The sequence below is a fragment of the Mustelus asterias genome, chromosome 6 (assembly GCF_964213995.1).
Source record: "Mustelus asterias chromosome 6, sMusAst1.hap1.1, whole genome shotgun sequence".
In the NCBI taxonomy this organism is placed as follows: domain Eukaryota; kingdom Metazoa; phylum Chordata; class Chondrichthyes; order Carcharhiniformes; family Triakidae; genus Mustelus; species Mustelus asterias.
Window position 1 is genome coordinate 5221272 of NC_135806.1, and position 23252 is coordinate 5244523.

The window sequence follows — 23252 nt, forward strand, 5'->3', positions numbered from 1 at the left end:
CGCATCTTAAAGTTTATTATTAAAGTTTATTTATTAGTCACAAGTGAAGCTTACATTAACACTGCAATGAAGTTACTGTGAAATTCCCCTAGTTGCCACAGTCCGGCGCCTGTTCGGGTCAATGCACCCTAACCAGCACGTCTTTCAGAATGTGGGAGGAAATCGGAGCACCCAGAGGAAACCCATGCAGACACGGGGAGAACGTGCAAACTCCACACAGACAGTGACCCCAGCCAGGAATCGAACCCGGGTCCCTGGCGCTGTGAAGCAGCAGTGCTAACCACTATGCTACCGTGCCACCCTCTCTACACAACCTGAAGATAAAGGCAAAATACCGCGGATGCTGGAATCTGAAACAAAAACAGAAAATGCTGGAAAATCTCAGCAGGTCGGATGGCATCTGTGGAGAGAGAATAGACTTTAACCTGGTGTTGTTAAACTTCTTACTGTGTTTACCCCAGTCCAACGCCGGCATCTCCACATCGAGAGAGAATAGAGCCAATGTTTTGAGTCTGGATCACTCACAACGCTGGCTCAATTCTCTCTCCACAGATGCCGTCAGACCTGCTGATATTTTCCAGCATTTTCTATTTTGGTTTCTGCAGAACTTCAGTTCCTTCATGTAATCACTTAGCTCCAGGTCTTTAACATTATGGCGGGGTTCAATAGGGGAGGGCGGGGTGGGTTGCAGAGAAGATGTTTCCAATTGTGGGGGACACCAGAACCAGGGGCCATCGATTTGAGATAATCACCAATAAATCAAATCGGGAATCCAGGAGAAAGCTCTTCACCCAGAATGTGAAAGTCAAGGCAGTGGTTAAGGTGAATCGTATAGATACACATAGGAGTGAGTGGGATAAATACATGAGGGAGAAAGAACAGGAGGATAAGTTAACAGGATCAAGTGAAAGAATCATTGAATCTCTACAGTGCAGGAAGTGGCCTTTCGGCCCATCGTGTCTACACCAACTCTCCGACAGAGCATCTCACTCAGGCACTATCCCCAAAACCTCACGTATTTACCCCGCTAATCCCAATAATCTATACATCTATGGACACTAAGGGGTAATTTAGCACGGCCAATCCATTTTTCGGTCTGTGGGAGGAAACCGGAGCACCCGAAGGAAACCCACGCAGACATGGGGAGAATGTGCTGACTCCGCACAGGCAGTGACCCAAGTTGGGAATCGAACCCGGGTTCCTGGCGCTGTGAAGCAGCAGTGCTAACCACTGTGCCGCCCAAGGTAATGTTTGGGTAGGGAGGAGGTTTGTGATGAGCAACAAGACTGAGTGACCTGCTTTGGTGCTGTAGACTCGAGGTCACAGAACCACAGGATACTACAGTGCAGAAGAGGCCCTTCAGCCCATCGAGTCTGCACCAACACATGAAAGGCCCTGACCTGCCCACCTAATCCCACTTGCCAGCACTTGGCCCATAGCCTTGAATGTTATGGTGTGCCAAGTACTCATCCAGGTACTTTTTAAAGGATGTGAGGCATCCCGCCTCCACCACCCTCCCAGGCAGCACATTCCAGACCCTCACCACCCTCTGGGTAAAAATATTTTTCCTCAAATCCCCCCTAAACCTCCCACCCCTCACTTTTAACTTGTGTCCCCTCGTAACTGACCCTTCAACTAAGGGGGACAGCTGCTCCCTATCCACCCTGTCCATACCTCTCGAAGGTCATTCAAAGTGGTGGTGAACAAACTGACCATTTGGTTTGGCTGTTACCATCGCTGACCTCTGCTGCCTGAGCGCTGCTCCCATACTGGGCTGGAGCCTTGTAAACTCTCTGATACACACCCTGTTATTTTTAGTAGTCATCTCTTCTTTATTAAAATGTTTTTTGAATACAGTATCATGTAACTCCATTTCAAATTAATCACAGGAATTAATCATTCATAATGAATCATGGCACAGTGTACTTCAAGCACATATAACCCTGTTTAATATGCTACTAGCCTGTGTTCAGGTCTAAATTAGTTGCTGCCTTTTACTCTGTAGACCTCACTTCATTGGGCCAATACTATTTTTAAATTCGTGATGCTGCCATTATTTGCCACTTTGCTCCCATTGGGTGGAGGAAGTGGTAATCAATCATCCCCCTCACCGTACCTTTAACCACCACCTTCAACATTGACTCTCTCCACCACTGACGCACAGTTACAGCCCTGTACACCATCCACAAGATGCATCACGGCAACTCGCCAAGGTTCCCTCGGCAGCATCTTCCGAACCTGGGAACTCTACCACCGAGAGGGACAAGGCAGCAGACACATGGGAACACCACCACCTGCAAGTTCCCCTCCAAGCGCCAGGGACTTGGGTTCGATTCCCAGCTTGGGTCAGTGTCTGTGCGGAGTCTGCACGTTCTCCACGTGTCTGCGTGGGTTTCCTCCGGGTGCTCCGGTTTCCTCCCACAGTCTGAAAGACGTGCTGGTCAGGTGCATTGGCCGTGCTAAATTCTCCCTCAGTGTACCCGAACAGAGTGTGGTGACTAGGGGATTTTCACAGTAACTTCATTGTAAATGAAGGTCAACCTACAATAATAAATAATAATAATAAATAGTAAATAGCCAATAATAAAAAAGCCAGGCTCCATCCTGACTTGGAAATATATCACCATTCCTTCACTGTCACTGGATCAAAATCCTGGAACTCCCTCCCTAACAGCACAGTGGGTGTACCTACACCTCAGGGGCTGCAGCGGTTCAAGACCTTGACGGCTCTCCGCCACCTTCTATAAGATCATTGCAAAGAGGATGAGGCTATTTGGCCCCTTGAGCCTGCCCCGCCATTCAAAAGATCTGACTGTGGTCCCAACTACACTTTCCTGCCCATCTCCCATAACCTCTGACTCCATTGTCAATCAAAACCTAGCCTCCGCTGCTGTCCGTGGCGAATTCCACAGACTGACAACCCACTGAGACAAAATTCCTCCTCATCTCTGTCTTATTTTGAAAGCCCCCACACGAGAGAAATGTCCTCTCAGCATCTATCCTGTCAACCCCCCCTCAGAATCTAATCTGTTTCAATCACATCACCTCTCGTTCTTCCAAATGCCAACGAGTGTGGGCCGAACCTGCTCAACCTTTTCTCATGAGGCAACCTCTTCATCCCAGAATCAGCCTAGTCAACCTTTTCTGAACTGCCTCCAACACGAGAATATATTTATCTTGTGGGACTCACTGGCTGGGCCAACAGTTGTTGTCCTTGAGCCGAGGGGCTTACTGGGCCATTTCAGAGGGCAGTTAAGAGTCAGCCACACTGTTGTATGATCAGGTACGGTTTCCTTCCCTAAAGGGACATTAGTGAACAAGATGGGACAATCGACAATGGTTTCATGGTCATTAGACTTTTAGTTTCAGATTTTAAATCGAATTCAAATTCCATCATCTGCCGTGGTGGGATTCGAACCCGGGTCCACAGAGCATTACCCTGGGTCTTTGGATTGCTAGTCCAGTGACAATACCACTAATGCCACTGCCTCTCTCTTCCCTAAGTATCATGGAATCATACAGTGCAGAAGGAGGCCATTCTGCCCATTGAGTCTGCACTGACTACATTCCCACCCTGTAACCCCACATATTTACCCTGTTAATCCCCTGACACTAGGGTCAATTTAGCAAGGCCAATCCACCTAGCCCACACATCTTTGGACTGTGGGAGGAAACCAGAGCACCCGGAGGAAACCAACGTAGACTCCGCACAGACAGTGACCCGAAGCCGGAATTGAACCCGGGTCCCTGGCGCTGTGAGACAGTAAAAGGTCTCACAACACCAGGTTAAAGTCCAACAGGTCTATTTGGTAGCACAAGCCACTAGCTTTCGGAGCGCTGCCCCTTCATCAGATAAGTGGGTGTTCTGTTCACAAACAGGGTATATAAAGACACAAACTGTGAGGCAGCAGTGCTAATTGTGCCACCATGCTGCCCTGCTGTGGTGCGTCACTCTACGCTATACATTATCATCGCATTCCAAGGAAATCGCAGGTACAACACACCGCCACTCTGAAAATTAAAATCCAAAATAACTTCACAACCAGCTGCACCTTCTCAATATATTCTACAGGAATGCACATTGGAACTGAAAGCACAGATCAGATCCAAAGTACAAATGCAACATTACCGAGACTGTCAATATTTAACCATTAAGGTGCAGCATCCCTCAAATACTGGACTTTAAAAACAAATGACTGGGTTAATGTTTTACCTGATCACTAAACATAGGTACATCCACAGTGCTGTTAGGGAGGGAATTCCAGGATTTTGACCCAGCGACAGTGACGGAACGCCAATATATTTCCAGTTCAGGATGGTGGGTGGCTTGGAGGGGAACTTGTAAGAAAGAGATGGTGTTCCCCTGTGTCTGCTGTCCTTCTAGATGGCAGAGGTCACAGTTTTGGAAGGTGCATCAGAAGGAACCTTGGCAAATCTTTGCACTTGATCTTGTAGATTGTACATACTGTTGAGGGAGTGCCGCACTGTCAGAGGGTCAGTGCTGAGGGAGTGCTGCACTGTTAGAGGGTCAGTGCTGAGGGAGTGCCGCACTGTCAGAGGGTCAGTACTGAAGGAGTGCTGCACTGTCAGAGGGTCAGGACTGAGGGAGTGCTGCACTGTCAGAGGGTCAGTGCTGAGGGAGTGCTGCACTGTCAGAGGGTCAGTGCTGAGGGAGTGCAGTACTGTCAGAGGGTCAGTACTGAGGGAGTGCTGCAATGTCAGAGGGTCAGTATTGAGGGAGTGCTGCACTGTCAGAGGGTCAGTACTGAGGGAGTGCTGCACTGTCAGGGGGTCAGTGCTGAGGGAGTGCAGCACTGTCAGAGGGTCAGTGCTGAGGGAGTGCCGCACTGTCAGAGGGTCAGTACTGAGGGAGTGCTGCACTGTCAGGGGGTCAGTGCTGAGGGAGTGCTGCACTGTCAGAGGGTCAGTGCTGAGGGAGTGCAGCACTGTCAGAGGGTCAGTGCTGAGGGAGTGCTGCACTGTCAGCCTAGCAGAGATCTGAGAGGAAATCAGAGGGTGGAAAAATACCCGCTGCTGTTTTGAGGCTTGTTTACAGCACGGAGCATCAACAAGAATGAAAAAAATAAAGACATCATCAAGGGCATCAAAAATTTCAAACATCCATAGCGAAGGCTTGCATTCAATCCTTTTGTAAATCTCCCATCAAGTAAAATAGCAACTGCCTTCAGCCCAGGAACATTCCCATTTTGGAGATATTTTAGTTCATTCATGGGACATGGGTGTCGTTGGCTAGACAGCATTTATTGCCCATCCCTAGTTGCCCTTGAGAAGGTGGTGGTGAGCTGCCTTTTTGAATCGCTGCAGTCCACGTGCTGTGGGTTGATCCACAATGCCGTTAGGGAGGGAATTCCAGTATCTTGGCCCAGCGACTGTGAAGGAACGGCGATATATTTCCAAGTCAGGATGGTGAGTGGCTCGGAGGGGAACTTGCAGGTGATGGTGTTCCCATGTGTCTTTGATTTGATTTGATTTATTGTCACATATATTAACATACAGTGAAAAGTATTGTTTCTTGCGCGTTATACAGACAAAGCATACCGTTCATAGAGAAGGAAAGGAGGGAGTGCAGAATGTAGTGTTACAGTCATAGCTAGGGTATAGAGAAAGATCAGCTTAATGCAAGGTAAGTCCACTCAAAAGTCTGTCAGCAGCAGGGAAGAAGCTGTTCTTGAGTTGGTTGGTACGTGACCTCAGACTTTTGTATTTTTTTCCCGACGGAAGAAGGTGGAAGAGAGAATGTCCGGGGTGCGTGGAGTACTTAATTATGTTGGCTGCTTTGCCGAGGCAGCGGGAAGTGTAGACAGAGTCAATGGATGGGAGGTTGGTTTGCGTGATGGATTGGGCTACATTCACGACCTTTTGTAGTTCCTCGCGGTCTTGGGCAGAGCAGGAGCCCCATACCAAGCTGTGTCTGCTGCCCTTGTCCTTCTAGATGGAAGTCTCATAGAATCCCTACAGTACAGAAGGAGACCATTCGGCCCATCGAGTCTGCACCGACAACAATCCCACCCTATCCCCATAACCCCAAATATTTACCCTGCTAATCCACCCGATACTAGGGTCAATTTAGCATGGCCAATCAACCTAACCCGCACATCTTTGGACTTGCTCTGAGTGCTTCTCATTCACACCAAATGTTTCACTTCCTATCTCATCCCAAGTCCCATTTAGCCATCTTCCCTGGAGCCACAGGCATACACTGGCACCCAGCAATTTTCAAATTCTCACTGTGGATTTCAAATTGCTTTGTCCCTTTCCCCATCTCTGTAACCTCCCGCAGTCCCACAATTCTACTCGATATCTACACTCCTCCAATTCTAGCCTCTTGCACACCACTCCACTTGGATCACCATTGGTGGCTGTACCTTCAGCTGTCTGCGCCCCTAGTTCTGGTTAGGTGGATTTTTAAAAAATTCATTCATGGGACGTGGATATCGCTGGCTGGCCGGCATTTATTATCCATCCCTAATCACCTATGGAGGGCAGTTGAGAGTCAATCACATTGCCAAGGCTTTGGAATCACATGTAGGCCTGGCTGGGTAAGGATGGCAGATTTCCTTCCCTAAAGGACATTGGCCATGCTAGCTTGCTCCCTGGTGTCCAAAGATGTGAGGGAATGGGTGAATTAGCCATGGAAAATGCATCAGGGTTACAGGGATAGGGCAAGGATAAGATGCTCTTCCGGAGAGTTGGTGTAGACTTGATGGACTGAAAGGCCTACTGCTGCACTGTAGGGATTCTATGGTTCTGGAATTCCCTCCCTAAACTTCTCCACCTCTCCCTCATCCTTTAAGATGCTCTTTAAAACCTACTTCTTTCACCCATATTAATGACCTCTCAACATCATTCTGATGCATCATGGTATATATATTTTTTAATTGATTACGCTCCTGCAAAGCACCTTGGGATATTTTACTCCATTAAAGGCACCATATATTGCAAGTTGTTGTTGAATTAATTTGCGTAGACCAGAATATTTCAGCCTGCGATGGAAGGCTCCATTTATATAGCACCTCGTCACACCCCGGGATGTTTCACTTTCCAGCCAATGAGTTCCATGTGGTGCATCAACGTTATTCTTGCATAGCTGTACACCGCAGCAGCGGTGCAGACAGCAAGCTCCAATAAACAGCAGTCAGCCATACATTCAGTCAACTTCTTTTCGGCAGAGGCGGCTGAGGGATCAATTCTGCAGGACCCCAGCAAAAATTTCACACAGTTTCTCAAATAACGCCATGGGACATTGGAGTTTGCACGTGCTCCCCGTGTCTGCGTGGGTTTCCTCCGGGTGCTCTGGTTTCCTCCCACAGTCCAAAGATGTGCAGGTTAGGGTGCATTGGCCTAAACCCTATGAAATTGCCCCGAGCGTCAGGGTGACGAGCAAGGTAAATACGTGGGGTTACGGAGACAGGGCCTGAGTGGGATTGTTGTCAGTGCAGACTCGATGGGCCAAACGGCCTCCTTCTGCACTGTCGGGATTCTATGTTGCATTCATCAACATAAATTAAGGACCCCACACATTCTCTCTTCCAGCTTCCTTCGACAGGAAAAAGATACAAAAGTCTGAGGTCACGTACCAACCGACTTAAGAACAGCTTCTTCCCTGCTGCTGTCAGACTTTTGAATGGACTTACCTTGCATTAAGTTGATCTTTCTCTACACCCTAGCTATGACTGTAACACTACATTCTGCACTCTCTCCTTTCCTTCTCTATGAACGGTATGCTTTGTCTGTATAGCGCGCAAGAAACAATACTTTTCACTGTATGCTAATAGATGTGACAATAATAAATCAAATCAATTAGGGATGGACATCAGCTTCCATTACACTATGGGCTTCCATCACTCCCCGAGGAGTCAGTTCCACATTCTCCTCACTCTAGAAGTTTCTCCTGAATTCCCTGTTGGATTTATTAGTGGCTCTCTCTCGTCTGACAGCCCCTCGTTCTGCACAAACTGTCTCCATTAACACTCGTGAATCGTAGAATCGCTACCGTGCAGAAGGAGGCCATTCGGCCCATCGTGTCTGCGCCAAACACAATCCGACCCTGACCCTATTCCCGGAACCCCCTCATATTTACCCTGCTAATCCGCCTGACACTAGGGTTAATTTTAGCATGGCCAATCAACCCTAACCCATCTTTGGACTGTGGGAGTTAACCGGGGCACCCGGAGGAAACCCACGCAGACACGGGGAGAACGTGCAGACTCAACACAGACAGTGACCCAAGCCGGGAATTGAACCCGGGCCCCTGGCGCTGTGAGGCTGCAGTGCTAACCACTGTGCCACCGAGCTGCCCCTTGGTAATTTTGGAGCCTCGATCAGGTCACCCCCTCAGCCTCCGGGGTTTCTGGCAACAGTTTTGCTTCTTAGTTAGACACAAATTAGCATACGACAGTGAAACCAACTGCCGACGTGACGCAAGATCACCCTCACTAAATCTCCACCAATTCGTTAGTGCTACGAGGAAAGTAAAGCAAACAAATCCCTGACTATTGATGAGAGTGAGCGAGCTCTTTCAGTACCGTGCAGTTTGCTGGGTGTTTTTGCACAGAAGCGGTTTGTCAGCACAAGTGCTGAGATTGCCACTTTGCATTTTCAGGATATGTGGCACAGTAAAGCGTGGATTGAAATTCAGCTCACACACGGCACACTCCTCAGTGCATGGCTGACCTGCAGTGGGCACACACTGCTTCAGCCCTGTGCAGGGCACAAAGGGCCATGCCTCACCAACGCTGCCCCCCCACCCCCACCTTCCACAGTTGCACACAAACAGAGTCGCATTTATCTAACGCTTTTCGTGACCTTGCGACACCCCAAAGCACATTACAGCCGGTCTGAAGTTCAGTCATTATAGAATCCCGACAGTGCAGGAGGAGGCCATTCAGCCCATCGAGTCTGCACCGACCATAATCCCACCCAGGCCCTATCCCCGTAACCCCACACATTTACCCTGCTAATCTCCCTGACACTAAGGTCAATTGAGCATGGCCAATCAATCTAACCCACACATTTTTGGACAGATTAGTGTCACAAGTAGGCTTACATTAACACTGCAATGAAGTTACTGCGAAAATCCCCCTAGTCGCCACACTCCGGCGCCTGTTCGGGTACACTGAGGGAGAATTTAGCACAGACAATGCATCCTAACCAGCACGTCTGGGGTGGGGTAGCTCTGTTAATCAGGGCTGAGATCATTCCTCAGTGAGAAATTGGCCAGAATTCTCCAGTGTCACATCGCTGCCAGTGAGAACGGAGAACTTGGCGCTTGGCCAAATCTCCATTCACAGCAGCGAGAGCGGAGAGTCCCAGCCGCGGGGGCGGAGAGTCCCAGCCGCGGGGGCGGAGAGTCCCAGCCGCGGGGGCGGAGAGTCCCAGCCGCGGGGGCGGAGAGTCCCAGCCGCGGGGGGAGGGTGGAGAATCCCAGCTGCGGGGGCGAGAGCGGAGAGTCCCAGCCTCGGGGGCGGGGTCGGAGTCGGAGAATCCTAGCCGCGGGGCGGGGTCGGAGAATCCCAGCAGCGGGGGCGAGGTCGGAGAATCCCAGCCGCGGGGCGGGGTCGGAGTCGGAGAGTCCCAGCCGCGGGGGTGGGGTCGGAGAGTCCCAGCCGCGGGGGCGGGTTCGGAGAATCCCAGCCGCGGGGCGAGGTCGGAGAATCCCAGCCGCGGGGGCGGGTTCGGAGAATCCCAGCCGCGGGGCGAGGTCGGAGAATCCCGGCCATGATGTAGAATCAGCTTGGGTGGATATACAAAATAGCAAAGGACCAGGGAGGCAGCTGGTGTTTTCTTGGGGAAACTCAGGGGCAATTTGTGTCTGTTTGGGTGGGGATGAGGATGATTGATGATGGGGGCATGGGGAGCTTTACTGCGAATCTATTCCTCGCACTGGAACTCTGTCTGACAAGGGGTAGCAGTGAAAAATGGGCAGATGATTGAAGACAGAGTGTTGAGGAGAACACAAAACATCAGTGATGAGAAGCAAAGTGATGCAATCAGTCTTGCTTGTACCAGCTGAGTTGCTGAAATCACCGCTGAGGATATGAACACTGACTCAGCATGCGAATTTCAGCTTGTGAAGCGAAACCTTCACACGTTACAAAAACAAAAGGCTCGATATCAGACAGACGCAAGCATGACAAAAAACTACACTGCAATGGGATTTACTTGGACTGGAGCCAGTGTGCGCTCTGTGGTGCAGTCCTGTCAAACAGCAGCCTCACACTATCTCTGCTATGCAGACACTTGAATCAGAGAATCCCTACAGTGCAGAAGGAGGCCATTTGGCCCATCTAACCTGCATCGACTCTCCAACAACAATCCCACCCAGACCCTATCGCCGTAACCCCACGTATTTACCGCATTAATCCCCTTAACCTGTACATCTTTGGATGCTAAGCGACAATTTAGATATTCTGCCTTTATCTAAGGGTTAATTTAACATGGCCACTCAACCCAACCTGCACATCTCTGGAGTGTGGGAGGAATGACGAAGGGGCAGCGCTCCGAAAGCTTATGGTATTTGCTACCAAATAAACCTGTTGGACTTTAACCTGGTGTTGTGAGACTGCTTAGTGTGGGAGGAAACCAGAGCACTCGGAGGAAATCCACGCAGACACGGGTAGAATGTGCAAATCCCACACAGACAGACAGTCACCCAAGGCCAGAATCCAACTCAGGTCCCTGGTACTGTGAGTCAGCACTGTGCCACCCTTGAGAATACAGCTTTGTAAGGAGGCACTTTCACAAACATCATCAGTAAACACAAATATTTATTAATAAGAATTGTACAGCAGTCTCATGGCTGTAGCTCGCTCCCTATCTGTCTCCTGCCTAAGAAGGTTCCACCTCCTGGAGTGATTGAGGAGAACACAAAACATCTGAGTTCCCATTGGTCCCCTGGCCAAGTGACCCTTACTCTGCTGTGTTGCCCTTAAAGGAACAGCCATCACATCCCTCTCCCTTTTACTCCTTCATATAATCTTCAATTACTAAGTTATCCAATCCCAAATTCTAACTAAACATTATAGCCATGAGTTCGACAATTATAAATCAGGTCTTTATGGGGTTTTTCTGTTTCCTGTGGAGCACTGTAATTCTGTACAAGAAACAAGGAAAATTACAGCACAGGAACAGGCCCTTCGGCCCTCCAAGCCTGCGCCGACCATGATGTCTGCCTAAACTAAAACTGTATGCACTTACAGAGTCTGTATCCTTCCATTCCCATCCTATTCACGTATTCCTCTTGTTGACCCTTAAATGCCGCTATCATATCTGCTCCCACCACCTTCCTGGGCAGCCTCTGTGTAAGAAAACTTGCCTTGCACATCTCCTCTAAACTTATCCCCACGCACCTTAAACCCATGTCCCCGAGTACTTGACTTTTCTACCCTACAAAAGACCATCTGACCATCCACTCTGTCCATGCCACTCAATCTTGTAAACCTCTATCAGGTCACCCCTCAACCTCCGTCATTCCCGTGAGAAAGAACCAAGTTTATCCAACCTCTCCTCATAGTTAATACACTCCACGCCAGGCAACATCCTGATAAATCTCTTCTGTAACCTCTCCAAAGCCTCCACATCCTTCTGGTAGTGTGGCGACCAGAATTGTACACAATATTGCAAATGAGGCGTAACAAAGATTCTATACACCTGCAGCATGACCTGCAAACTTTTATACTCAGTTCCCCGACTGATGAAGGTGAGCGTGCCGCATGCCTTCTTGACTACCTTATCCACCTGTGTTGCCACTTTCAGTGATGGTGGACACGTAACACCCAGATCTCTCTGCCTGTCAAAAATCCTAAGCTTCTACCATTTACTATATATGTAGTCCGAGATGTTTCCATAGGATCGACATGAACAGGAACTGCAATAGCGGGTACCTCTTCCGACACAGTTCATTACTACTGGCTTCCCTGGACACATCAGTAATGTTTATAACAAGTCGATCAGGAACTTTGGTGTCTATAGGTTCGGAAACATTTCTTGATGATAACACTAACTGCGAGAGAGTCTCTCTACTCCGAGAGTGATCCACATGTTGATGAACGATCTGTCCCTCCTCGTCTACTGGGTATGACAGGAGTCTGGTCTCAAAGAGAATAATTCTAGGGATCCAACTTGATCCACTACCGAAGTTTCATATTATGACACCATGTTGTATTATATACTTAATATGGGTTCTTTATGTTGCTGGGGTGATGGTTCATTGATGAGATCTTGAGGCTTGTGCGTTGAAACATAAACACTTTTATTGGTGGGCTTTAACTATGTACATTTCCAAGTATGATCTTGCATGGAGCTGTTCTATGCAGGCTTTATGCTTACTGGGTTCTGTTCTAGACTGCTCTCTGACCATGTGACATCACACTGTGGGCGGTGCCACTCTCCAGTCCCATGTTGACTCTTAATTTGCCAAGCACCTTTCATTATAATGCATGCCGGCACATATATCATCACAATACAACACAATCTTGCGTCTTGACAGTTCTTGGCAGGTGGATTGACCATGCTAAATTGCCCCTTAGTGCCCAAGGAAATGCAGGATAAGTGGATTGGTCATGGGAAATATGCAGGGATAGTGCAGAGGGGAGGGCCCGAATGAGATGCTCTTTCGAAGAGCTGGTGCAGCCTTGGTGGGCCAGATGGCCTCTTTCTGCACTGTAGGATTCTATGGTTCATCTTGTTGTTCCAATGTCTTCTCTAGAGCTTTAATTCTTTTTGCTGTTGCCTCTTTATGTTCAATAGTTCTTAGTTTCTGTTGAAGTCTTTAATTTATGTGTTTTTTCCGAGGGGAATCCATTATGTTCTTACTGGACATATACATTTCACAAATGAAACATTCATTCCTATTTGTCTTAACTTTAGCTAAATCCTCTTGGCTTCACTGTTGGCCAGATCTGACTCTGGTGAAGTGTTGGCTGGTTTCCATTCTACAAGTCTGCCCTTCATGTGGGGTCTTTTGTTGCCCTCCTTGTGTGGTCTTCTTTTGTCCACTTTCTGGCGTATTTGCTGCTGCCTCCTCTTTGAGGTCTTTGCCAGCTACGGACCTTTCTTTGAGAGTTGCCCTCTATCTGGAGTCTGTCTTTCATCCTTTTTCTGGGGTCTTCCAGTGCCTCCTTTGAGGTTTTGTTGCCTCTTTCTTGCGTTTTTTGTTGCATCTCCTTTGAGATCATCTGTGGCCTTCTATTGCCTCTTCCTTGAGGTCTTCATTGCTTATGGACTTATTTTGAGAGTTTTCTTCTATCTGGGGTCTGCTCCAACTTTCCTGTCCAGAGCCATTTATTCCTTCTTGTGGTTGCCTCTTTAAATGCATTGCCACTTTAAATGTATTACCTCTTTAAGGGCATTGCCACTTGTGTCGCGATCTTTCCCTCCCACACAAGCTGCCATTGCTTGGTTTTCCTTTGCAGGTGCATTTTGCAACAAACATGTCAAGCAGGTACAGAATGTCCCGCTCAGAAAACTATTTTTCAAACTTTTGAACTTTTTTTTTTAGAAAACTGTAGCAATTTTTTGCCTTTTATCCAAATTCTTTCTTTTTAAATTTGAAGCTGGCTCTTCCGGCTTGGCCAGTTTCACAGCTTTGTCTTTCTATACGTTTCTTCCTAAACTCTTGTGGACTCTGACTCAGGGGTCTTGCCGTGTTCTCTTTGTTGCTCTCCATCCTTTCTGATTCGACTTTACTCAGGGTCTGGCAATACCTCCATAATGGGCGGCACGGTAGCACAGTGGTTAGCACTGCTGCTTCACAGCTCCAGGGTCCCGGGTTCGATTCCCGGCTCGGGTCACTGTCTGTGTGGAGTTTGCACATTCTCCTCGTGTCTGCGTGGGTTTCCTCCGGGTGCTCCGGTTTCCTCCCACAGTCCAAAGATGTGCGGGTTAGGTTGATTGGCCAGGTTAAAAATTGCCCCTTAGAGTCCTGGGATGCGTAGGTTAGAGGGATTAGCGGGTAAAATATGTGGGGGTAGGGCCTGGGTGGGATTGTGGTCGGTGCAGACTCGATGGGCCGAATGGCCTCCTTCTGCACTGTAGGGATTCTATGATTCTATGATATCTCGGATCAGTCTATTCACCCAAAGAGAGGCATTCGGGCATTTATTTTTTCAGACTTCCAATAAAACAGGATACTCACAGGTGTCGGGTCAGAGGCAGGGTCAGGATAATTTATCCTCGTCGCCAGATGTAAAGATGCACTTTCACAGACTTTGTTAATAGACACAAAAAAAGTATTTATCGATAAGACTTGTATAGTAGCCTTGTGGCTGTAGCTTGCTCCCAAAATATCTCCTGCTTAAGAGAGCTTGATTCCCTACTCGGAGTTCCCATTGGTCCACCAGGCCAGGTCACCCTTACTCTGCTGTGTTGCCTTCACTTCCACAAGCACGAATATAGGATATACAGGCCATTCGGTCCAACCTGTCCATGCTGGTGTTCATGCTCCACTAAGGCCTCCTCACATCTTTCCTTGAAAAGACCATTGTAACCCACCCTCTATTCCCTTCTCCCCCCTCTTCCTCTCAAATGCAACTGTACTATTCACCTCAGCCGCTCCCTGTGACAGTGCGTCCCAAATTCGACACAAGGGCAAACCTCCGGAATTTTCCAAGTGGACATGGACGCGGTTAATGATGAGCAAGACAGTTCTGTGCTTATCAGCCTCACACTTGGTGAGTTTCAGAGCTGTGAAAAACCGCACGCGGTAGGGAAGGAGCTAATATTACCCAAGGCTGCAGGCCATGTGCTTGGAGAGAGGGATCAAAGATTCAAACAGTTAATGCACTCATGAAACAGCATAGTGCCCCATTGAATTGACATGGGAAACAAGGTCCTAACTCAATGAGTAAACAGTCTCATTAGCAGCCATGTACGTTGCTCTGTAGCTGAATGAAAAGACAGACAGAGCGGGAATTAGCTCATACTTTGTGTGGCCGAGACATATTTACAAAGGTTTTTTAAAAATTCATTTATGGGACATGGTTGTCGCTGGCTGGCCAGCATTTATTGCCCATCCCTAGATGCCTTTGAGAAGGTGGCGGTGAGCTGCCTTCTTGAATCGCTGCAGTCCACGTGCTGTGGGTTGACCCACAATGCCGTTAGGGAGGGAATTCCAGGATTTTGACCCAGCAACCTTTGGAAAGGTGCCAAGACATGGTCTTTTGCCAGATACTGCCTCCCAGATCAATAAGTCAGGGGAATTCACAGTTGCCCACAGCTTCGTAAGTCAACACAATGGTTTGGTCACAATGTGTTGGAATCTGCATCAATACACTCACTCCCTCCACCACCGACGCACAGCGGCAGCAGTGTGCGCCATCTACAAGATGCACTGCAGGAACTCACCAAGGCTCCTTCAACAGCACCTTCCAAACCCATGACTTCCACCACCTGGATGCACAAGGTACAGCAGACACCTGAGAACACCACCAACTGGAGGTTCCCCTCCGAGTCCCCCACCATCTTGGAAATAGAATCGGCCGTTCCTTCACTGTCGTTGGGTCAAAGTCCTAGAGCTCCCTCCCAACAGCACTGTGGGGGTACCTACACCATATGGACTGCAGCCGTTCAAGAAAGCAGCTCCTCACCATCTTCTCAAGGGGCAATTAGGGATGGACAATAAATACATCCCATGAATGAGTTAAAAAGAATTGAGCAAAGTCAGTGATTGGTAGGAACAGTGGAGCAGGGACACAGGGTAGGTGCTCCAAATGTGTGGTAGGTGCATCTTAGTGAACACAGAAGCACTGGCGTCAGCTGTACGGAGATCCTGCACAATGCTGTGAAGATAGTAAGCTTAATAAAAGCTTGAATTCAGAATATTTTTCACTCTACATTTGAGATGGGAAGTGATGATGTGAGTGTATTATTTCACACACAGGCCAAAGGCTGTCACATGGAAACGTCTTGGCACTTTGCAATTCACTCCTACTTTTATTGACTTTTTTTTTAACCAACCACCTTTTCCCGCACACTCACTGCTTACAGGACATAGCTTTGCTCTTGTGGCGACCTGTCAAATAAACTCTCTCCTGAATAAGCTATATTTGGGGTGGAATTCAAGGGCTGGGTACAAAATCTTCAACTTAATTTTGTCCTCAACGTTGAAGATTAAAAAAACACAAATTTCTGGGCTGGCTTTGTGAAAGAAAACGCTGAAATTTTCCAAAACATTGCATGGTAGCAAAGTGGTTAGCGCTGCTGCCTCACAACACAGGGACTCCGGGTTTGATTCCGGCCTCGGGTCACTGTCTGTATGGAGTTTGCATATTCTCCCCGTGTCTGCATGGGTTTCCTCCAGATGCTCCGGTTTCCTCCCACACTCCAAAGATGTGCAGGTTAGGTGGGTTGGCCATGCTAAATTGCCCCTTAGTGTCCAACGATGTGTAGGTGAGGAGGATTAGCCATGCTAAATTGCCCCTTAGTGCCCCAAGATGTGTAGGTTAGGTGGGTTGGCCATGCTAAATTGCCCCTTAGTGTCCAAAGATGTGTAGGTGAGGGGGATTAGCGGGGTAATTATGTGGAGTTAGGGGATAAGCCTGGGTAAGAGTCAGTACCAACTCAATGGGTTGAATGGCTTCCTTCTGCACTGTAGGGATTCTATGATTCGCAAAATCATGACAAGGACTAAACTACAGTTGCGGGATAGTGTTAAAGGTGATATCAAACAACCTCTCACTGAATTGCCACGGCAACGGTGTGATTACTATCCCTCAACGAGGGACACAAAAACCCGAGTCTGCTACTCCTTCCCAAACATTCCTGCCCGACCGATGCTACCAGACTTCATAGAATCATCGATGTACAGCACAGAAGGAGGCTATTCGACCCACTGAGTCCGTACTGACCACAATCCCCCCCAGGCCCTATTCCTGTAACCCCACACATTTACCCTGCTAATCCCCCTGACACTAAGGGTCAATTTAGCATGGCCAATCCACCTAACCCGCACATCTTTGGAGTGTGGGAGGAAACCCACGCAGACACAGGGAGAATGTGCAAACTCCACACAGTGACCTGACGCTGGAATTGAACCTGGGTCCCTGGCGCTGTGAGGCAGCAGTGCTAACCACTGTGCCACCGTGGCGCCCTTGTCAATAAACGGGCAAGGGGACCTGCCAGGCGTCTCAAGATGAGCTCCAGCTAAAGTTGTTGGCCGAAGTTTGGGTCCAAATTGCGATGAGATCTTCTCCGCACTGTCATGGCTATCGGAGTTTGACCACCAGTTCCCCGTGAGAGTGTGGACTTTCACCACTCTCTGAAATAAAATCATCCCCAACATAGAAAACAACTCACCACTCAGAATTATCCCTCCCAAAATGTACACGCCTACACTCGAACAAACAAGCTCATCTATCACATCAAAGGGAAGTCTCATTTTTATTTGAGTTGTGTACACATGTATCACAATAAATATTTACATTTATACAGATATTAAAGGGGTTGAACTATTCATTCGGAATGTTGGTAGGAGTAGGGGAGCAGCTGGTAGATGTAGAAACGTGTTTGCAATGAGTATCACTGTTCTATCCAATCACTTCTTCAAAAATCCATAGCACCGGCCTCACTTAACTCCTTTGTTTTAATTTGAATTACCGAGACTAAAGGCCTCTGGCCTCCCCGTTGCATCTTTCTCGCGGCGGGAGGCAGCCCGTCATTGGTCAGTGGCGGGTCTCCTGCCCCCGCTGCCATCAATGGGACTCCCCATTGAATCCACCCCACGCCACCGGGAAACCCGTGGCAGGGGTGCGCCGTCGACGGCACTGGGAGATCCCGCCAGTGCGCAGGGCAGGAAAATCCCAGCCAAAGAGTTTTACAACAGACATTCATCAAGCGAATCTTTCATTATGCAGGTTATATTTCTTTGCCATCTTGGGCGGAAATATTAGAGTGACCATTAGTTTGTTTCTTTAAGGAGAGCTGAGGATATTATGATTGGAGCCTCTTGTATCTCCTCTCTGACAGTTGCCAAGACCCAGTGAAAAGTGTTAAAGTTTATTTATTTATTAGTCACAATAAGGCTTGCATTAACACTGCAATGACGCTACTGTGAAAATCCCCGAGTTGCCACACACTGGTGCCTGTTCGGGTAACACTGAGGGAGAATTTAGCACGGCCAATGCACCCTAACCCACACATCTTTTGGACTGTGGGAGGAAACCGGAGCACCCGGAGGAAACCCACCCAGACACAGGGAGAACGTGCAAACTCCACGCAGACAGTGACCTGAGGCCGGAGTTGAACTCGGGAACTGGCGCTGTGAGGTAGCAGCGACTGTGCCACCATGCCGTGAATGATCCGTCTAAAGTTCTGCTTATTCTTTCCAGAAATTCCCAAACCCTTGTTGCTCCTCTCCCACTTCTAATATTTCACCTCCACCATGATTCTGTCAAACATCGTGAAATACTGAACACATCTGCCATACGGTCACGTTCTTGCTTGCCTGCTTCAAAAAGCTGTGACGTTGTCCTTTCATAATAAATAGACACACAAGGCCATTCAGCCCTTCAAGCCTTGTTTAATATTCAATGAGATCTTTTACCTCAATTTCATTTTACTGATCTATCCCCATATCCCTTGTTTCTATTAAGTGCCCTATAATCTCTTGATCTCTGTCTTGAGAATATCCTCAATGGCTGGGAATTCAAAACCCTCTGGGGTCGAGAATTTCAAATGTTCACACCTTGGAAAGACGGAGGATGAGGGGAGACCTAATAGAGGTGTATAAAATTATGAAAGGCATAGATAGGGTGAACGGTGGGAAGCTTTTTCCCAGGTCAGTGGTGACGTTCACGAGGGGTCATAGGTTCAAGGTGAAGCGGGGGAGGTTTAACACAGATATTAGAAGGACATATTTTACAGAGGGTCGTGGGGGCCTGGAATGTGTTGCCGGGCAAGGTGGTGGAGGCGGACACACTGGGAACGTTTAAGACTTATCTAGACAGCTATATGAACGGAGTGGAGGGATACAAAAGAGTGGTCTAGTTTGGACCAGGGAGCGGCGCGGGCTAATTGTTCTTTGTTTCTCATTTCAAGGCTTCATTCTATGATCATCTTGCTGGTGCCAGTACAGAGCGAGGCTGCGGATAGTAGGGAACCTGTCTCGAGGGCAGGGAATTCAGATGGTGTTCGTAAAGCAGAAGTGGAAATGAATAGGGTTGGGAAGCATTTTCTGATCAGGGCCAGTGTGATCTCCTGGACTCGTTTCGATCGCCACAGGGGGTCGGAGAGGAATTTCCCAGATCTTTTTTTCCCCATATTGGCCCTGGGGTTTTCACTCTGGGTTTTCGCCTCTCCCTGGAGATCACATGGTCTGGAATGGGGGGGTGGGGGTGAGTTAATAGGTTGTGATGAACAAAGCATCGTAGCTGTGAGGGACAGCTCGGTGGATAGGATATTGGTACGTAGATAGGCTGGAAAATTGGGCGGGGATCCTGGATTCAGGATTCAATCCTGGACCGGGGAGCGGCGCGGGCTTGGAGGGCCGAAGGGCCTGTTCCTTTGCTGTATTGTTCTTTGTTCTTTGTTCTTACAGTCATAGAGGTTTACAGCATGGAAACAGGCCCTTCGGCCCAACTTGTCCATGCCGCCCTTTTGTTTTTAAAACCCCTAAGCTAGTCCCAACTGCCCACATTTGGCCCATATCCCTCCATATTCATCTTATCCATGTAACTAACTAAATGCTTTTTAAAAGACAAAATTGTACCCGCCTCTACTACTACCTCTGGCAGCTTGTTCCAGACACTCACCACCCTCTGCGTGAAAAAATTGCCCATCTGGACCCTTTTGTATCTCTCCCTCTCACCTTAAACCTATGCCCTCTAGTTTTAGACTCCCCTACCTTTGGGAAAAGATATCGACTAGCTGATCTGTGCCCCTCATTTTTTTTATAGACCTCTATAAGATCACCCCTCAGCCTCCTACGCTCCAGAGAAAAAAGTCCCAGTCTATCCGGCTTCTCCTTATAACTCAATCCATCAAGTCCCAGTAGCATCCTAGTAAATCTTTTCTGCATTCTTTCTAGTTTAATAATATCCTTTCTATAATAGGGTGACTAGATATGCACAGTATTTCAAGTGCGGCCTTACCAATGTCTTGTACAACTTCAACAAGACATCCCAACTCCTGTATTCAATGTTCTGACCGATGAAACCAAGCATGCCGAATGCCTTCTTCACCACTCTGTCCACCTGTGACTCCACTTTCAAGGAGCTATGAACATGTACCCCTAGATCTCCTTGTTCTATAAGTCTCCCCAACGCCCTACCATTAACTGAGTAAGTTCTGCCCTGGTTCAATCTACCAAAATGCATCACCTCGCATTTGTCTAATGGTTGTAAACCTTCCGAGAAGAGCAATGCGTCCACCAACAGTTACCTGACTGTCTGTGAAGGTCACTGCTACCACCATCGCAGTTGCTACTGTAGGACAGGCAACGTAAATACAGCCAAAAGTTCTCCCTGAAGCACACCAAACAAATCCCCATTCACCGCCAACCCCCTCCCCCAGCTGAGTTTGTTCAACTTCTCCTTTCACTCCACTCACTTCCTCCAAATACAGGAACCAGCGAGGATCCTCACCACTCAGGCCTTTCAATCATTTATGAGAGACATTCCTTACTTCCTCCACTCCCCTCACTCCCCACTGAATCAAAGACTGTATTGGTGCCATTTCTGGCTCAGAACTGGAAAATCTGACCAGAATTTGCTTCGAATTTCTCTCACCTTCACATGGTCATAAAATCCCGCCAATGCAGGAGGAGGCCATTCAGCCCATCAAGTCTGCAGCGACCACAGTCCCACCCAGGCCCTATCCCTGTAACCTCATATATTTACCCCACTACTCCCCGACACTCAGGTCAATTTAGTATGGCCAATCAACCTAATCCGCACATCTTTGGATTGTGGGAGGAAACCGGAGCAAAATGGTCCATCACGGACTCGTCCTTTCTCTTCCTTGGCTTCCCCGTCTCCATTTTTGGATATAGGCTATCTGTTAGTCACTAGCAGCCCACAGATTTGCACAGCTCCCCTGACTACAACTTCCTCACACTCTGCTTCCTGTAAGCCAAGGACTCTATTCCATTCTCCGTCGCAACTGTTCTGACAAGTCAACCTTCCACACCAGAGTTATGATGTTTCTTCTTTTCCCACCTGGGTGACAGTACCCGCCACCATGTCCATTCTGCCTCCAGCTCTCGCCCCATGCCCTCCCTCCCAGAAGCACAAGAGGGTTCCCCTGTCCTCACCTTCCATCCCACCAACCTCCTTACTCAACAGATCGTTCCCTTTCACTTCCGCCATCTCCAACATCATGCCACTAAAATACATCTCCTCTCCCCACCCCCTCCCCTTTCAGCATTCCAAAGGGATTGTTCCCTCCGTGACACCCTGGTCCACTCCAATACCCCCACCCCTGCCCACATCACCTTTCCATGCAAGCACAGAAGATGCAACACCTGCCCTTTGACCCTCTCTTTGCTCACTGTCCGAGGCCTCCAGACACTCCTTCCAGATAAAAGAGTGATTTATCAATACTTCTTTCAATTTAATCTCCCATATTCACTGCTCACAATGCTGCCTGCTGCACTCTGGGGAGACTACCTTGAGGAACAGTCCGTTCAATCTGCAAACGTGACCGGTTTCTGGTCACCTGCCACTTTAATTCTCTGTCACAGCCCCCATCTGACCTGAGCCTCTTGCAACGCTCCAATGAAGCTCAATGAAAGCTTCGAAGACCAGCATCTCATCTCTCGGTTAGGGGCGTAACAGTCTTGCCGACTCAACCGAGTTCAACAATTTCAGGTCATTTGTCTCCATCTATTTGGATTGCAGTCATTGGTGATGTTTCCACCAATCCCGCTCACATTTCCCTTAGACTCATCTTACTTGTCCCATTACTATTGCCTTGGACCATCATCCCTTTTGTCATTTAATCCCTCTTGTCTACCACAAAACAGATCTTCCCCCACTTGCTCTCTCCACCCCCTCTCCCTGTCTCTAACTATCTCTGTAAGAAGTTTAACAACACCATGTTAAAGTCCAACAGGTTTATTTGGTAGCAAAAGCCACAAGCTTTCAGAGCCTTAAGCCCCTTCTTCAGGTGACTCACCTGAAGAAGGGGCTTAAGGCTCTGAAAGCTTGTGGCTTTTGCTACCAAATAAACCTGTTGGACTTTAACCTGGTGTTGTTAAACTTCTTACTGTGTTTACCCCAGTCCAACGCCAGCATCTCCACATCATGTCTAACTATCTCTAACATAGGAACATAGGAATTAGGAGCGGAAGTCGGCAAATTCAGCCCTTTGAGCCTGCTCCGCCATTCAATCAGATCATGGCTGATCTCTCCCTGCTCTCAAATCCACCTCCCCATATCCCCCCATCCCTTTTTTTAAAATTAGAAATATCTCTATCTCCTTCTTGAAACCATTTACTGATTCAGACTCCACCGCGCTATGAGACAGCGAGTTCCACAAATTCACCACCCTCTGCGAGAAGTAGTTCCTCCTCATCTCAGTTTTAAATCTACCGCCTCTCAACCTATACCTGTGACCTCTTGTTCCAGATTGGAAACATTAGGTCGACATTTACTTTATCAATCCCTATTAAAATTTTATAAACCCTGATCAGATCCCCTCTCGTCCTTCTAAACTCCAGCGAGTACAAGCCCAGTTCTGATAAAAGGTTATCAATCTGCTACATGAACTCTCTCTCTAAATATTTCCAGCAATTTTCTGTTTATATTTCAGATTTCCAGCATCCGCAGTATTTTCCTTGTGTATTGGTGTAAAAACAGCGCCTGGTGAGGTTACTCCAGGCTTGGAAGAAAAGTGAAATATCGTACAATGCAGAGTAAGAACTTTCACAGGGAATAAACAACATTTCCGATTTTCACATTCAAACTTCAAGGGTAAATTCAACGTTCTGATGTGCTGTCCATACTCTGAAGACAAGTAAATGGACAGAAGGAATATAAAGGTGTACATAACCAAGATGCACAAATCTTTATAGCCACACATCTCAGGAACATCATGTGGCTGTTTGGAACTGGGCTTAAATGGGTAGGTTTTAAACAAGTTAAAATCTTGCCCCATATCTCACAGCAATCTAAAATTATAAACTGGGTACAGAGGCGCTGGGGAAAGTTTCCGGGAATGGTACCCAAACCAAAAGATTATATCCAGCAGAAAAGACTGAACACACTGCGGCTCTTGTGAAGCATCCTTTCTGGTTGTAT

The 23252-nt window shown here is 48.0% G+C and overlaps 1 protein-coding gene across 2 annotated transcripts in view; it reads right to left on the reverse strand.

The window, feature by feature from the left end:
- apba1b (amyloid beta (A4) precursor protein-binding, family A, member 1b) overlaps positions 1 to 23252 on the reverse strand; it is a 180731-nt gene that overhangs the window by 149538 nt on the left and 7941 nt on the right. The window contains exon 1 of one of the 2 annotated variants that reach the window (XM_078213968.1): positions 4214 to 4255. The exons of the other annotated variant lie outside the window; for it this stretch is intronic. Coding sequence (XP_078070094.1) covers positions 4214 to 4236 — 23 coding nt within the window. The 5' untranslated portion in view covers positions 4237 to 4255. Of the gene's footprint in view, positions 1 to 4213; positions 4256 to 23252 lie in introns of those variants that run through there. 2 annotated transcript variants of the gene reach the window in all.